This window comes from Morchella sextelata (genome assembly GCF_020137385.1).
Source record: "Morchella sextelata strain SCLS chromosome Unknown scls_22, whole genome shotgun sequence".
In the NCBI taxonomy this organism is placed as follows: domain Eukaryota; kingdom Fungi; phylum Ascomycota; class Pezizomycetes; order Pezizales; family Morchellaceae; genus Morchella; species Morchella sextelata.
In genome coordinates, this window is record NW_025408637.1 from 120,604 (window position 1) to 136,468 (window position 15,865).

General features: G+C 43.7%; 4 protein-coding genes across 4 annotated transcripts; 3 read left to right on the forward strand and 1 right to left on the reverse strand.

The window, feature by feature from the left end:
- Positions 1-1,328: 1,328 nt before the first annotated feature.
- On the forward strand, positions 1,329-2,755 carry H6S33_006980 (uncharacterized protein; the record flags this gene model as incomplete). Its single annotated transcript, XM_044838521.1, has 7 exons — positions 1,329-1,680; positions 1,741-2,063; positions 2,123-2,210; positions 2,269-2,367; positions 2,424-2,473; positions 2,526-2,561; positions 2,627-2,755. 7 exons carry the CDS (start codon positions 1,329-1,331, stop codon positions 2,753-2,755), a joined length of 1,077 nt encoding a protein of 358 aa, XP_044689144.1.
- A 4,881-nt stretch (positions 2,756-7,636) lies between these two features.
- On the forward strand, positions 7,637-8,664 carry H6S33_006981 (uncharacterized protein; the record flags this gene model as incomplete). Its single annotated transcript, XM_044838532.1, has 3 exons — positions 7,637-8,185; positions 8,245-8,557; positions 8,621-8,664. The coding sequence occupies 3 exons, from the start codon at positions 7,637-7,639 to the stop codon at positions 8,662-8,664; spliced, it is 906 nt and encodes a 301-aa protein (XP_044689145.1).
- An 872-nt stretch (positions 8,665-9,536) lies between these two features.
- Positions 9,537-10,670, forward strand: H6S33_006982 (uncharacterized protein; the record flags this gene model as incomplete). Its single annotated transcript, XM_044838543.1, has 2 exons — positions 9,537-9,980; positions 10,407-10,670. 2 exons carry the CDS (start codon positions 9,537-9,539, stop codon positions 10,668-10,670), a joined length of 708 nt encoding a protein of 235 aa, XP_044689146.1.
- A 108-nt stretch (positions 10,671-10,778) lies between these two features.
- H6S33_006983 (uncharacterized protein) lies at positions 10,779-12,276 on the reverse strand (the record flags this gene model as incomplete). The annotated part of the gene is made up of 3 exons (XM_044838554.1): positions 10,779-11,022; positions 11,366-11,730; positions 11,863-12,276. The coding sequence occupies 3 exons, from the start codon at positions 12,274-12,276 to the stop codon at positions 10,779-10,781; spliced, it is 1,023 nt and encodes a 340-aa protein (XP_044689147.1).
- Between the last annotated feature and the right edge of the window lie 3,589 nt (positions 12,277-15,865).

Genomic DNA, 15,865 nt, shown 5'->3' on the forward strand with positions numbered 1-15,865 from the left:
ACCCTAACCCTAATAATCGCTAAACTCTATTTGCTCCAGACCTATAGTAATATCAGTAATCATGACTTGCGCGCGTGAAGACCGGGGTCGTGCACGTGTGTCTTAGTCGCCGTTCCTCATTAACCTCTATAATTTACGACGACTGATTGTTGGGCGTTTGCCACTAGGTGAAAAATCGTTTTCATTATTCAATTCAAATTCACTTGAAATACAAGACATATCTCACTATTGAATCCTCTATCGTTCGTATTTGTCCCCCAATGTAAAGTAAAAAAACATCACTGATTCCGGCGCGTTCATGCTTTGCCGTTGCCGAGTTCTGCGTGTAATAGCTGGCAGCTCTGGTCTTGATATTACTGGCAGAGTAGCGATCCCAAGAAGTTTTTTCATACATGATACATACATCCGGCAACGAATTGTTTCTCCGTACACTATGTAGCGTGGAGTACTCGACTCTCGGCAGGTGGGGTTGATCTGCGGGCTGATTGAAAATTCCTCGTTCAATTGATCAATGTGGTCCCGACGATCGCGATCGAGTACTCTTACATCACCGACGACCAAAGAAGAATAGTCTGCATATTCAATCCCATGCGTAACTATGGAGTACTTATTGGTTGGTGTTGAACCTGAAACAGAGATAGGTTCGCGATGTCTCAAGGCACTGAACAACGCTCCAGGTGTGTCAACAACGGTACGTTTTGAGATATGTAAGGTGAGGTCTACCCCCCTCTGTATCAATTGAAAACAAGGGGATTCGGCGCGTGACATGGCCCTGTGATGGAAATCTTTAAAAATTGTGATTTCTTATTACTCGCAATAATGTTTCGCAGCCTCCCCGGACTCCATGATCTTGATGTATTGAGTTGAGATGTAGACGGACTGGGTTTCCATATCTCTAGTCAATCCCGTGAATCAATGATAACAGAGCCTGCATTTCAAAACTTATCTTGTAATAATTGGAACTCAACCGTGTGTTAACTCAACGTAAATTGGGAGGAAGATGACGTCTGAGGGGATGGATTTTCCCTTAGAGTACCTCGCACAACATATACGAGCTCCTTTCATTGATCTACTCATAAACACTGTATGTAGGAGGGTTTGAAATGATTGCTGTAGCAGGATAACAACTATTGCCCGCCGGATTTTTCCCATGTATTCAATTGGCACTTAACTGACACCTCTTTGCTCCCCAATCTGCATGCGCAGTTACTACGTGTTTTCTTGATTATATATATGTCCTTTCCCCTCTCCCACTAAATAAAGAATATAAACTTATCTAATTCTCCGAGCACCAATCGACTTTTTCGTTAAACCATCAAAGTTGCAAGATGTCAGGCATTCAAGAGGAGGCTACAAGCTTAACAAAGAGTTTGCCCAAGCTCGACAATATTAAGACTAAATTCGGATTCGGAATTAAAGATGGTCGGCCACCTACTCCAAATGCTACCCCTCACCCCGAAGATATTGAAACCATCACTGCTAAGGAATGTTTGCAAAATTTCAACAAGTTCATTGACCACGAGAAGCCGGGTCTCAGGAGCTTCTACAGTGAGCAACAATTAGAGAAACTCTCTGTTGATGCCGCAGACATGGTAAATAAGCTTCGTAAAAAGAAATGCGGGAAAGAGACGTCAAAGCAACTTTCGATACTATGTCTTTACGACCTGGTAATGCTCATTGGTATGGAAAGGACATGTATAATCCATTCTTCGGGGTACCGATACTTACGCTTGGTGCTAGATGACTCCTCGTCCATGAGCGATGAAGAAGATGGAAATCGCATAAATATACTCCTAAAGACGATGAAAAAGATCACTATGGTGTATGACCTAGCACGACCTGCGCCTGATCAAGGGTTGGTATCTGTTAAGTTCATCAATTGCATGAAGGGGTACAAGAATATCGATAACCGGCGGGTTTCACATGTACTGAAGAAGCATGCTTTCTGGGGAACAACGCAGATCGGCTCAGCGTTGCAGAAAAAGGTGCTTGATAACTTTGTCTTTAATCCGAATGCACCTATGGAGAAGCCGCTCTTGGTCATGACTATTACCGACGGAGGGGTAGGTAATCTAATCCAGTGTTAGTCACGCTTCCGCTAACGCTTTTACCTGCTTTATAGCCGGAAGGGGAATCAAAGAATCATCTTCGGAATGTCATCGACCAATGTGTGCAGAAGTTAGAGGCGCAAGGGGGTGCAGGAAAAGACGGTATGTAACGAATCCCGGATCTTTCTTCATGCATGTCATACTGACTGTTTTGGGATAGCTGTCGCCTTCCACTTTTCACGCGTTGGTAACGACAGCGGCGCCGCAAATCTTCTCGCTGACCTTGACGAGTGTTGTGAATCTGTGGACTGTTTGAGAGGTATTGTCCCGAATGAACCTTCTCTAACCATGGATACATTTTAACACTTGCTTCAGCCGAGTATGCATTAGAGAGACTTAGTGATAAGGAATCGCAGTGGGATGTGGTAAGATTTTCTACCCCCCAGCTTGAAGCGGTCATTGTTTAACAAACAGCAGTTACCGAAGCTGCTATTAGGTGCAATCGTTAGCACCGTAAGTGGAGTTCTTCTTTCTTTTATCGTACCTGTGTCCTGGCATCCTGCTAACCTAATTGATAGATCAACCAAAACGACGACGAAGAGCTGGGTAAGGCCGAAAAACCACCACCAGTACACGTTGAAAGTCTGGAAGATGGGATTATAGAGTTAGATGACAATGATTCTGAGGGTAGCGATGATGATGACTGATTTCCAGCTTCTATTTTCTCATTTTTGTTTAGTTTTCGTAGGGCTGCTCAGGGCTTCTTGTATCTATACTGGGTAACACCCATAATTTAATTTGTTGATATCGTGATCAGCTACACGCAGACCGTGCACTTATCAAGACTGAGGTGCATACCCAAATGTCCACACATACATTCATTAGATAGGTTTACTCTATGAACTTGTGAGCTGAAGCAGGTACATGTGGAGTAGACGTTTACAGCCATGTCGAAGTAGCTTTCGGAGCCAGTTGTGGCATTAATATTCCGTGACCACGTTGGCCTCATTCCTATCTCAAATTTCAAGTAATTCAATTTTGGAATGGTGTGTTTGTTGCGAATGGGGGGCATCCGGGAACAATTTGGCCATGGCTGTTATTCCCGAACTCGGAGGACACAACGTGTGTAGACTTTTTTCATTTATCAACACAATTTATAGTATACTGGCAGTGCTTCCACTTTATAATTATACTCACCTTGCCCAGAGCTAGCTCGTCGATCATGCACACACCTCGATAATTCGTACGCACCGGCGGTCAACGCGTGCGCAATTAACCCGGCTCAACCCATGGACGTTTTACACGAGTAGGTACACTAGCCCGATCATGAATCGTTGATTAGTAATTGAGTGTACAGCGTCTTTGGAGTTGAGGTTCAGTCTCATTCACTTGCCAAGCCAAAATGTGCATCACTTTCCAACACCCTGGGTACAATGTACTGATTACTAAGGTAATTGGATTCCCGGTGCCGGTGGGCATAGGTGTACCTCGCCTGGCGCGCCTACTGCCAAGTGACTAGTAAGGCGCGTCTGGGCCACCTATGCCCATAAATAGTTTGTACAGTAGATACATTACCGCCTTTACCCCATAAATTATAAGCCTTATTTTGAGCCCTAAGACGTAGAAAAGCCTTAAATAAGGCATATGTCTCAAAAAAGCAAAGAATAAGACATTTTGCTCAGCATTATCTCTAAATCAAGCTCTTCTAAAACCTCTTCTGGTATTAGATTTATCGAATAAATAAGAATTAGTAAAATTCGTCAGGATTATAGGCATTTACGGGTGCTAAGGCTGGGTTAGGGTTAGGCACTTAGCAAATATTAAACCGTGTTCTTCCATCTGTTCTTTAATACAAGTACCCTCCCCTCTACCTCTCTATCACCTCCGTCCCCTCTATTGTCCTAACCATCTCCCCCCACCCCCCCACCATCTCCCAATCGTCAAAAACATAGGCTAATCAGCGAATCTAGCAGCAGCGAATCGAGCACCAAATCCACCCAATTGAGCGAAATAGGTCGATAGGCAGGTAGGCAGGTAGGCAGGTAGGCGGGTTAAATAGATTGTCTTAAATCAATGTACATATTAAATTCAGTATTAATAAAAACTTCATTTCCGAAATTCACTATAGCGAATAAGTGTAAACGTATACCTATCAGGCTATCATGCTGATCTCACGAATAAACATTATTCAGCCTTATTTTTCAAAAATACCTTAAATAAGACTGATCAAGCTCAATACGCCTGAAAAAAAATTAAATCTTAGCCAAACCATAGTCTAATAAGGACTTTAAAAAGAAATAAGAGAAAATCGTCAAAAAAGGCAAATATCATGCTTATATAAGCCTAAAATAAGGCTTAAAAAAATACCCCCCTAGGCAGTAAAGTACTTGTATGAATGAAAACCATCTTGTACTTCATTATATATACAATTACTACGTGCTATTCACGTACATAGAAATTTGTGCTACTAGAATCGACTTTCTTGGCACTAATATGACCTACATTATGACCGGTCGAAGACAAGCTACAAAAGCGCGCATCGACCCATTTGCCTTCGAACTAGGTTCGCCGTGGACCCAGAAATGACTGTACTAGCGCTAGCTGTCCCGGTCTAGATTTCCTAGGTGAGCCTAAAGTGTGTTATCGGTAAAGTAGAGATTAATCTTTGCAAAGTGAGCATGAGCTCCGACAGCGATTGAGCTCCGACAGCTCCTCCGGCCTCGGAGAGCTCTTAATCGCCCAGGAAAAAGATGTAACCAAATATCGCTTCAGCAGATCTGGTCAACGGTAGCAAGGCTGTGTACGAGGATCATCACGCCACATTGTTTTTCAAATTTTTCAACTCCACAGAAACTTACTACCTGCGCACCGCTGCATCTGTTTTGTAGCTATTTCAACTAGATGCCACCCTGCTTGAAAACCGTCCGAGCCAACTATCCTTATCATACGTAAGTATGTCCGGTGATAATTTCCGCCGAGAGGGATAGGCATGGCCTGACAGATGCTTTCCGAGAACTAGCCAATGACCAAAGTGGGCGTTATTACGCTCGTGGCTGAAGTATCCCTTAGGCTGTCGTGAAAATGCTGGTACACCAAAAAGAGAAAGAAGATTCGGTGTGCCTTTACTAACAAATCCTGTTATCTCTCTCATCAAATAATAGATGTCTCATATAAATCTAATTCCCCTGTTATGGGGGGGGGGGGGGGGGGGGGAACTGGCATCGACAGCTTAAGGGATATCAAATTTTGTAGATTCAATATTGCTTATATCGCTACGCGTAGAGCGTGAAGTAAATTTCGGTGGGCTCTGCAAGATTAAATGGCTGTGTATATAGGAGGCTTTGTAGGTGGAGCTTGAATTCAGATCGGCCACGCTACGGCTTTCGGGCTGTACATAAATGCATGCAGCCTCCAGACCTTGTTGCGCTGCAGCAGGGGCATTCTCTCCCAAAGCTTGCATATTGACGTCCAAATATTGCCTCTGGTTGGCTTATATCCCTGCTGAGGCGCAACGAATATTCTCAAATCCTACGGGGCTCCCTTAATACGATTGCCTCATGCAACATCCAAAGCCTAGAATGTTGCCCTTCCTATACACATCCGGCTCTGGCCGACCTGTCTAATACTAGTCAAATCTTCCATTACACTTTTCGTTATATCCACCGGAGCAGAAGAAGGCATGCATAACTCGAGAAGGGAATACAGGTGAGCAAGGAAGCTTCCCAGTTGAAGTCAGGAGGAAGGGAACACAATATATCAATACGTTCCAAAGCAAACAAGAGCGGAAGGGGACACGATAGAGCCTTTGAGCTGCACGAGTTGAACAGGAGTCGAGTACTCCGTCAAGAGGTCCTGCATATCTCATCAGTTGAACGATTTCAAGCCTCTCCCTAAAATTGCTGTACTTTCTGTCTAACAGGCTCGACCTTCTCTTAAACTCACGCAGCTAAAGGCTCATTGATAGTAGGTGAGTGCAGTGTTTGCAATGGTGCAAACCGGTATGAACACGTCCGCGTATTGTATTAACTGTACCAGCAGGACTTCAAAATTGTACTAACTATTTAACCACCTCTTCCAATATGGGTAAACTGGTAATACCATTTATCTAAATGGTATGTGGGTTAGGGTTCCTCGTGGGTGTTTAGAGCCGAATGTTGCTCCGGATTGGTGAAGGTTCTACCGAAGGCAGCGGAAAAACAATACTCCGTACCATTTAGTCAGTTGGTTTATATCAGTTTAGGGTGTATCATGTCTCAGTAACATCCCTCTCAAGCAACCGACAACCCCTTCTCAACTCCGCCAAGACTTGACGAAGTGCGGGGATCCTCTTTAATAAAGACCTTTCTTTGGCTTCTTTTGCCAAGACTAGTCGCTTCGATCCTTTTCCTCCCATGACTCGGGTCATATGAAAACAAGAGACATTTCGCATGATGGCTTGGTTAGCCTTTATCAACCTCAACCACCGGGCCTTCTCTTCACTGACGAAACCCACCCTCACTGGGGGTCCTTTCATACAGGGCTCCTAACCCAACCCTCTACCTCCTCCTCCTCCTCCTTCAAGTCGTCATTTCCAGGTCGGCAAACCTCTCTCCCCCCCACCATCTGCCCTTTAAGGGGATGTGCGGTTGGTGACATACCATAGTCACTATAGCTGGAGTTTTTGGGATACTAGTACTTTTTTTTCTTTGGTTATGCTATTTTCCTTTGTGTTATCTTTATTTTTTTCCTTTTTTCTTAGGCGGGGGTTTCCTTAGTCATCAACCTTGTAAGAGGAGTGCGGTTGGTAGCATACCATAGTTACTATAATTGGGGGACTGGCATTGGGGATAGGTCTTTACGCCATAGTTTTTACTGCATGCGATGATTGTACCTAGAAACAATTCAAATGACTTCACACACACACACACACATCATGTCTCACTAAATCCACCATCGCTTGAAGCTCAAACTGTACTAACTGTCTCATTATTATTTAGTTTTTTACCGGTTTGTACCGCCAAACTGACGTCTCATTGCACACACACTGGGTGAGTGAGCAAGTGAGCAATACGTATATACTTTGCAATTGGATCCGTCATATCATATTGGGAAATTTCTGAGTTCACCGTAGACTAAGATACGGTACCTACATCAAGTCTCTTGGCGTGTTCGCTTCTTTCCTGGTGCATAAAAATTCCAATCCCGACCGGAACAGCCTCCCTGCTCATGTCGCGTTTTCAAGCTCTTGCATATAGTGACTTGTACGCACATGCAAAATATTGTGAATACCGAACATGATATTGGTCAAACGTGTGTTGAGGCTCCATCCCACGGAACCTTCAGTGGTTTCTGAACGACATGTAAGTAAATGTACCCAGGCCAAGTTCGATTCGTCATTACTGCAATTCAGCAACAAAGTGACAAGCCAGCCTTGCAGCCAGGTATTGTACCGCAGTATGCCAACAGTCTGAAAAATTCTTCGCCTACTGCACTCAGTGGCATCCATCTAGAGTTTATATAAGTTCTACCTTGACCAAACCTACATAAAACTGCCAGGAGGAATTACAGAATTCCATGAGTCCGCCATCTTCTTCATACATACCAGAGATATGACTTCGATTTCGCCCACGTTGACCCGTAAACAAACGTTCCCCCGTGTACCTAATGCCTACAGCTTCCCAAGAACCTCACCTAATGCTTGGTTAGAACGGTCACCCGATCCGGAATATAGATCACGCACACCATCGCCACTTGAGAACTCCGTCACTGCTGAGTATGGCGAGGGTGTTAGGACGGTGGCCGCACCCGCCGCCGTCATCCCTCCTACCATCGGTACACCCTCGATTACTAGCGCGGAAGACGCCAAATCACCCAATGGAGTTATCTTTCCACCGATGGTCGGGAATGTGGAAGACAATAGGTATAGCACACCGCCTGTTGCCTCCACCGCTTGCTCTATACTCCTCTGTATCCACTCCGCCCAGATGCGCACTGCCAAGAACTATCGTGTAGCGGTCTTTCGAAGCCATCCGAATATGGAAAACACAACCGATAAAGAATTGTTTCTGGAGTTCAAACGAACATACAACGTAGAATTGCGGTCATTTTGGCAGCGATTCTTCTCTCTTAGAGGACTCAAGTACATCGGAGTTATAGAGGTATGTCACGTCAAAAATGATTCGGATCAAGAAGTCTATGTCTTGCTCACACCTAACAGTACACACAACCTGAATCTCCAGCTCTTTTACAGCTCGATGCAGCCTCACGAAACTCTATTCTCCACGCATTCAACAAACCTCATAAGATATCCACAACGAACGATTGGGTTGATTGGATTTTCAGGATCAAAGGATTGTCGCCGAATCGCTATGGGCTAGAGTTTGTGCAGGGCTGGGATGGTCGTAAAATAGTGATACTAGCAGCAGTACCATGGATTGGCAGTGTCATCACAGCATTCTTATGGAGTGCGCTTACTGGAGATGTGCAGACTGCCATGGCTGTAGCCAGCTACATCTTGACCGCAAGCGGAGGTAGGTCGATTCCCAGTGTTCTTCTATAATAGTAAATTGTACTGACATTTATACGATGGACAGGTATTTTGGCGTTACTAGGTATAATAAGCACTTTGGAAGGTTAAAGGTTTTGTGGTAACGTATTTCACGGCGCAACCGCCCAGTACCGGGTAACCGCCCAACCAAACTCATTATTCGAGGACAGAAAGAAAAGTGTATAGAACTAGCAATAAATTTCTAATAAATATGAAAAAAATATGAGATAGACTATTTACTACAAGCTTTTTTTCTGCCACATGTTCTAGGTTTTGCGGGTAGTGGGGGGGTCTGAATTTCCGAAAAAACCTCAATATTTGCCCATTCTGGTTCCTCCTCTACCACCCCATCACCACCCTCTAAATGATGAATAATAGTCTCGTCTAATATAGTAACCTTTTTCCTGCCCTTTTGCCTTTCAATTTTCGGAATTGGAGTCCCTTTCTCCTCCTTCAAATTCTTCTTGATATCTCTAGCCACAACTTTAGCCGCTTTTTCAGCATCAGCCGCATTTCTGGCCTCCCTTAATTTCTCTACATCTTCACTAGTGATAACCCTTGCCTTACTAAGTACTTTTCTGTCATTTGTGCTTGCCCTTGCGGATTTCTTGGCAACAGATTTCCGGAATTGTGCACTAATATGCTCGCATATCTCCCTTTCTGTAATAGAAATCTGCAGGCCCTTATCCATCTACTTAATCAAATTCCTTAGCTTGACTGCACTATCACTAGTACCATATATTACAGTTTCCGGTAGAATTATTGCGAAAACAGGGGTAGGCGAGTGCGCTAAAAGGTTGTGGGTCTTGAAAGGTGGCGAGTGGTCCTATTGGTGGGAAGTGAACATCAATCATGATAGTGGCGAACGAAGAATGATAGAAAAAATTTGCAATTTAAAAAGTGTGAATTGCCTTCGATACTCCTGTAAAGCACTTTTGATGGTTTCCTCTCCTTCATTCCCTATGGTTTCGATCCGGACAGAAGATGTCAGTTACAAGCAGCGATGCTATCTACAAGAACTTCAGAATAATGCAGGTTGGACATTTCAGCGGATTGCTAGAGACCAAGGTCTAGCACTTTTAACTGTTTACGGAATATGTAGTGGACCAGCTACACCACAGAGGGTAGGAAAGTGTGGGCGTAAAGTAAAGATTGATACTCCTACCCGCCGTAGGCTTGTATTTGCAGCTACTTCTACATCAGAAAATCGCCGGAAGCCCTACAGTGAAGTGGCCAACGAGATGGGAATTGAGGCTTCTGACAAAACCCTACGGACTGCATTTGCAAAAGAGGGCTATCATCGTAGGATCGCACGGAAAAAGCCTTTTTTAGACCAAATCAAAAGAGACAAAAGACTACGATTCGCCCTCCAACACCGCCATTGGACGAGAGAGGATTGGAGGAAGGTAATATGGACAGATGAATGCTATATCTGGTTGGGAGGGTCACGCAGAAAGATATATGTTACTCGTGCAGTTGAGGAAAAATGGCATGATGATTGTATTGCCCCTAAATTTGCGAAAAAAGATTCAATCATGATATGGGGGGGTATTCTGGGTTCAGGTGGAAGGAAAACAATTAGGATATGGGAAAGAGAGGACTGGGGGACAATTACAGCACATACATACTGCAATCATATCCTCGTACCCCTTATACACCCCTTCTGGTTTTGGGAAAGTCATGCAAATGGGCAATGGTTATGGTTGATGGAAGACCGAGCCCCAGCTCATACTGCAACACTTACTCGGGTGAGTTCTCAATACATATGCTGTCAAGTATTTCTTTTTCCGCATTTTTTTCTTTTTCTTGGACTGATATGACCCGCATAATAGCAACACCGTGAATACTTCCAGATACCTACCATTGACTGGCCTCCCTCCTCACCTGATCTGAACCCAATTGAGAACATTTGGAGTCTCTTGAAGGACCGCCTGAATACCAGGAGACCGAGGCCTAGAGGAAGAGAAGAGATTAGGACAGCAATATTGGAAGAATGGGATCTTATTACTGCAGAGGAGATCACTAAATATGTAGATAATATGCCAGAGCGTATACAGGCAGTCATTGATGCAAATGGAGGGCACACCCGCTGGTAGTCATAGAAGAATAGAAATTTATACACTCGTTCACTCACTTGTTCACATTCACTCACCCGTTCGCCACCCAAATTTTGATATTCGCTAGGCGTTTTTTAGCTCACTCGCCTACCCCTGTTTTCGCAATAATTCTACCAGAAACTGTAGGCCAAAAGCCTCTTTAGCAGTTGATCTAGCCATTCTAGTAGTGCGGGGGGTAGTGGGTCCTGAAATAGGAAAGGTGACGCTTGGCGGTGGAGCGACGATGTAATCTAAAACCCGGCGGGGATTAAATGGCTCTATACCCACTTTGTCCCAAGCTGCGAGGATATTTTTCTTGGTGTATGCGCGTCTCCTAGCCTCAAATAGATAGCTGCATATGGTTAGCCAAATGCGGTGCACTAGTACCGGTTTATACTCAATTTAGAAATGTGCCCTTGTTGATCTCCGTATCCCCGCCTCCTTCCTCCATATTTTCATCCAAAATGTTACTATAATGACATTGAAGAGGACCGAATAAACCAATATCTAATGGCTGTAAAAGGTGTGTAGAGTGCGGTGGTAAACAAAATGGTATAATTTTGTTGTCCAAACAATAACTGAAAAATTCAAATGTTACATGGCTGGCATGCCCATCCAAGATCAGCAGGTGATATGCACCTCTAGCTCTATCCACTAGTCAATAAGAGCCTCAAAAACACGGCGGAGTTACTCACATATTACTAGTATGCTTATCAAAATTCTCAATTAACCATTCCATACCCAATTTAGAATCAGTCCAACCCTTTGGGGAGTAGAAGAATGTGGCTGCATCGCCGCTCTTCTGAACCCCCACATACCAGCCTATGTAGTGCGCCACACCCTGGTTAATTATCATAGGGGGTACCGGTACCCCCGCCGCCGAGACTGCCTCAATAACTGTCACCCATGTGCGGTTACAGGAGTAGGTTAACCTGGGATTTTTCCGCCCAAAGCGGCAGATAACCTTCACCTTAGCTGCAATACCCATCATAAACCCCTTTTCGTCCATGTTGTATTTATCTTTTGGGAGGATATCATATAGAGTGATAACCTGCTTGAGCTATTGCACGCCCCTGTTAGCGCATTTTCAAGCTAGTGCTAGTGCCGCTAGTGCGGCCGGAATGCGGCTAGTGCGGCTTGAGAGCGGCCATACATTTTTATAATAATCCCTAATCAAATCCTTGTTACTAACCAATGCCCTTTGCTTATCCAGTCTAGCACTAAATTTTGAAGCTAGCTCTGGGTTCCTTTGCAGGAACCGGGCTAACCAGTGCTTTCCTAGCCTCCTCCCTATTTCCCTTTTTTTTACCAAATAGGCAGCCATCTCTTTTACTAGAGATAACCTTAATGGGAACCCCCAGTCATCCATCCGCTCACACCACCTCACAATAGTAGTCTCCTCATGCTCAGATAGTAGCTGCATTGAGCGGTGCGCATCTCGGCGATTTTGAGCCCCATTTAGCCTATCTCTTAATGTGGTCCAGGGAATACCAAAAGTGTCAGCAGAAGCGCGCATAGAGGGTTTAGTAGAGGTATTATAATGTGATAGAGCATCTTGGATTAACTTCTCCCTCTCCTCCAGTTGTTTTCCCTTATATCTCGGCATTTTTGGTTTAATCGACAGATTTTTTCACTACCTCGAGACTTAAGTTTTGGTTCGCGCGCGCCGGGCACACCCTGGGCGCACCCGGGCGGTTACCCGGTATTGGGCGGTTGCACAGTAAAATACGTTAGACGCTTAGTACGTTAGTAGACCAGGTATATTTCTCTAAAACGTATTGTTATATATTTGATACATACATACTAGGGGTGTGCCAACTCGCGACCGCGAGTTGTACGTTGAATTATGGGTATCAAATAAAATTTAATTCTCCCTCTACAATCATGAGGGGCCTTCGGCCCCATCCTCCTCCTCTCGTCAGTGCTCAGTACTTTGATGTGTCGTGCTGACTAATCAACATCCCTGCACTCAGCAGCCAATCAAACCGTTCCAATGTTAGAAAACTTAGCGATAGTACATTATAGACTTTTATCATTCATATACTTCTTGTCATATATTAGTTTCTTTTCTTATTTTGATTGATATCCGTTAATGATAAACTAAAGTTTAACATCACATGGTGAACTAATTCTTTTACCGTATAAAAATTCTACTTCTAAATGTTCAATATATTAGTCATGGACAGTTTTGCTAGAGCTAACGTTACCTACCAAACGTTGTACGCTTCTGTACCTCTTGGTCCTTCTCCAAGGACGAAGCTAGAACGACGAATACATAACGATGATGGTATTCTCTCCGACGAATAGAATGATGATGACAGTAGAACAAGAGGAAGATTGACAGGACGGCCCTATCCTCGTGCTAAACTAAACTTGTCCTCCATGTTGCCTTTTGCTGGCTCTTCGTAGGCTTTTTACTAGCGTTGCCACGTGAGCTGCTCGTGATCTAGTGGTTCCTGTACCTACTGCGCCTTGACCGATCGCGACTCGCGGGACTAGCAGCTCCTTAAGGTAGCGAGGTCGAGTTGGCTTGTTTAAGGCTTAAAAAATACCCCAATATATGTAGTCCAGTTTAGGACTGTTGCACTGCATGGTTGACTAGGGGTGGACTAACCCGACCAAGCCCTTTCCCGTTCACTTAAACTGCCCCGTCAACACCTGACATGTGCAGGGCGATCCTGTAAGGCATTCCCGGCGTTTATTTCCATTCAACCACCATACTTATGTGTGTAGAACTGTGATATCCGATATCAAGGTAATTGGCTCTGGACCCTTAGATAAACTGTGATACCTAAATTTAACATCATCATCGAGAACTTCGCTTATCAAGAGGTAGGGGGGCTACATGAGTACTCAATTGAACGCGACACCAGGGATCGATCTACTTGTATACCCGTACCGAGCCGAATTGGCAATACGACAATGATTGCTTGATTGAAAGGCCCCTTCCCTATGGTGGGAGCTGCGGTTCGGGTTGAAGGGTTGGGAAGCACTTTAGGTACCGCCACAGAGCCCCCACCCCCACGACCCCACAATTCCCGAGTATGGAAGACCCGAGGTTTACATGCTTTGCAACATACAGTGATACCTACTTTTCAATTCCGATTAGATAATCTACGGCGTGGAAGTTCTCAGCCTTATATCGACCCCGCCTATATATCTATACCTCTTCGTCAACCCATACGCCCCCTCAGCTGTAACATCCGGACCGATGACAATGCATCGCCCCGGGCAATAGCAGTGTACTGCGCCTGCACTCCATACCAACCATAGCCCCACAAATGAATCGACAAAGTTGACGTGAGTAAACGAATCAGTTATCTACACGAAATTAGGTGATTAAAATTGTAAATTGTTTTATCTCAATATTCAAAGATTCCCGTATCAATCAAGTTGGAGTCCACTTTTACCGACACTTTTACATTCACGTATCCATGCCTTAGGATAACCCTAACCCTATTAAGCAATTGAATTTCAAAACATACATATGTGTCTAATGATGGCAGTGATAATGTAAATTGGTACGGTCGTTTAGTTATGTACTACGTACGTAGTAGGTCGGGAAATGAACCAAACGATGCCTTTCCCTACAAAGAAAATTTGGGAAACGAATCGTTTGATTCGTTTCTTGAGGGGATTGGTTGGAAATGGGACGGGGGATGCATTTCCAGGGCCGTTTGATGCATTTCCATGATGCATTTTCATGATGCATTTCCATGATGCATTTCTATGATGCATTTCCGGGATGCATTAATCCGGAGTTAGTGAAATTTAGTGAAATTCTGAAGAAATCGCATTAGTTCAGTCTATAGATGCACAGGTAGGTAAGAACTATAATTATTCATAGCTCAAGTGATAGATTCTAGGTTTTGTTAGCTGAATAACCTAGGTTCAGTTCCTCTATTTTTCATTTTTTTTACACCAAGTAGTACCGCATATGGCTACCACTTTTGGCAACAGGAGACGGGCTTTGTGTCAAGAAACTGGTCAAGAAACTCGTCCAATGAGACTTACGATTCATTTCTCGGATGCCTTTCCACAGGTAAATCGGATTCATTTCTTCAGGACATGGCCTATGGCTCAGATGGTCACTTTCCCGACACACATTTCCCACACAAATATTACCTGCTGAAAACGATTCATTACCCGATTCGTTACCTAGCGCTACTAGACCGTGTGACCGCTTTGGTTGAATGGTTGGAGACAATAACGGTATTCAAAGTTTTAAAAGTCGGTTGGATGAGAGGCGGGTGGGCTTTTTAGTGTAGGGGTTTAGGTTATTTTGGGTAAGGGGTGGGTGGGGGAAAGCTCATCCGCACCACAAGATCTCATCCTGCTTTGTGGCCGGTTGAGACAGGTTGGCATGGTTGAGATCTCCTATATTGGCTTAGTGTGTCTTGGCTTAGTGTCAATGACACTAGGGTCCACTTTCTAGAGGAACCCCTCGAGGAAAATGTAAATTTATAGCTTTGTGCTTTAAAAGAAGATAGAATACTATTTGTGAGTTGTTTCTAGGCCTAAATTATGCGTAGATTCCAAATCTTTTGTCTATTTGTACCCGCGATTGCTGGTTGTTGAGATATAAGCAAATTTGTCATTGATAGTACCGGTGAGTTCAGAAAAAAGAATTTCAAAAGATTCTCGTTCAACCCCCATAATTAGATATAACATGAGTTTAAAGATATTTCTAGACCTAAATTACACGTAGAATCTACTCTCACTTTCCGTTTGATCCCGCGATACTTGGTTGTTGAGCTAAGAAGAGATTTGAAACTGAAGTATTTAAAATCTAGTAAAAAAATCTCATAATCATGGCGTACAGTTTAGACAATGAGATATAAGCATGAACTTGAGTTGTTTCTAGACCTAAATTATGCGTAGAATCTACTCCGAGTATCGGTTTGATCCTGTGATTGTTGGTTGTTGAGCGATGAAGAGATTTGAAATGGTAATCCTCGATGAATTGGAGAAATATTTCCATAACGATTGTGTACAACCCATACAACAAGATGGAAGTATATATGTAGATCATTTCTAGACCCAAATTATGCGTAGAATCTACTCCTATCATCTGTTTGATACCACGATGATTAGTTGTTGAGGTATGAACAGATTTGATATGATAATTTTAAATAAATTGATGATATATTCAAAAACTGAATTATGAACTCTTAGGAATAAGATATTATTATTGT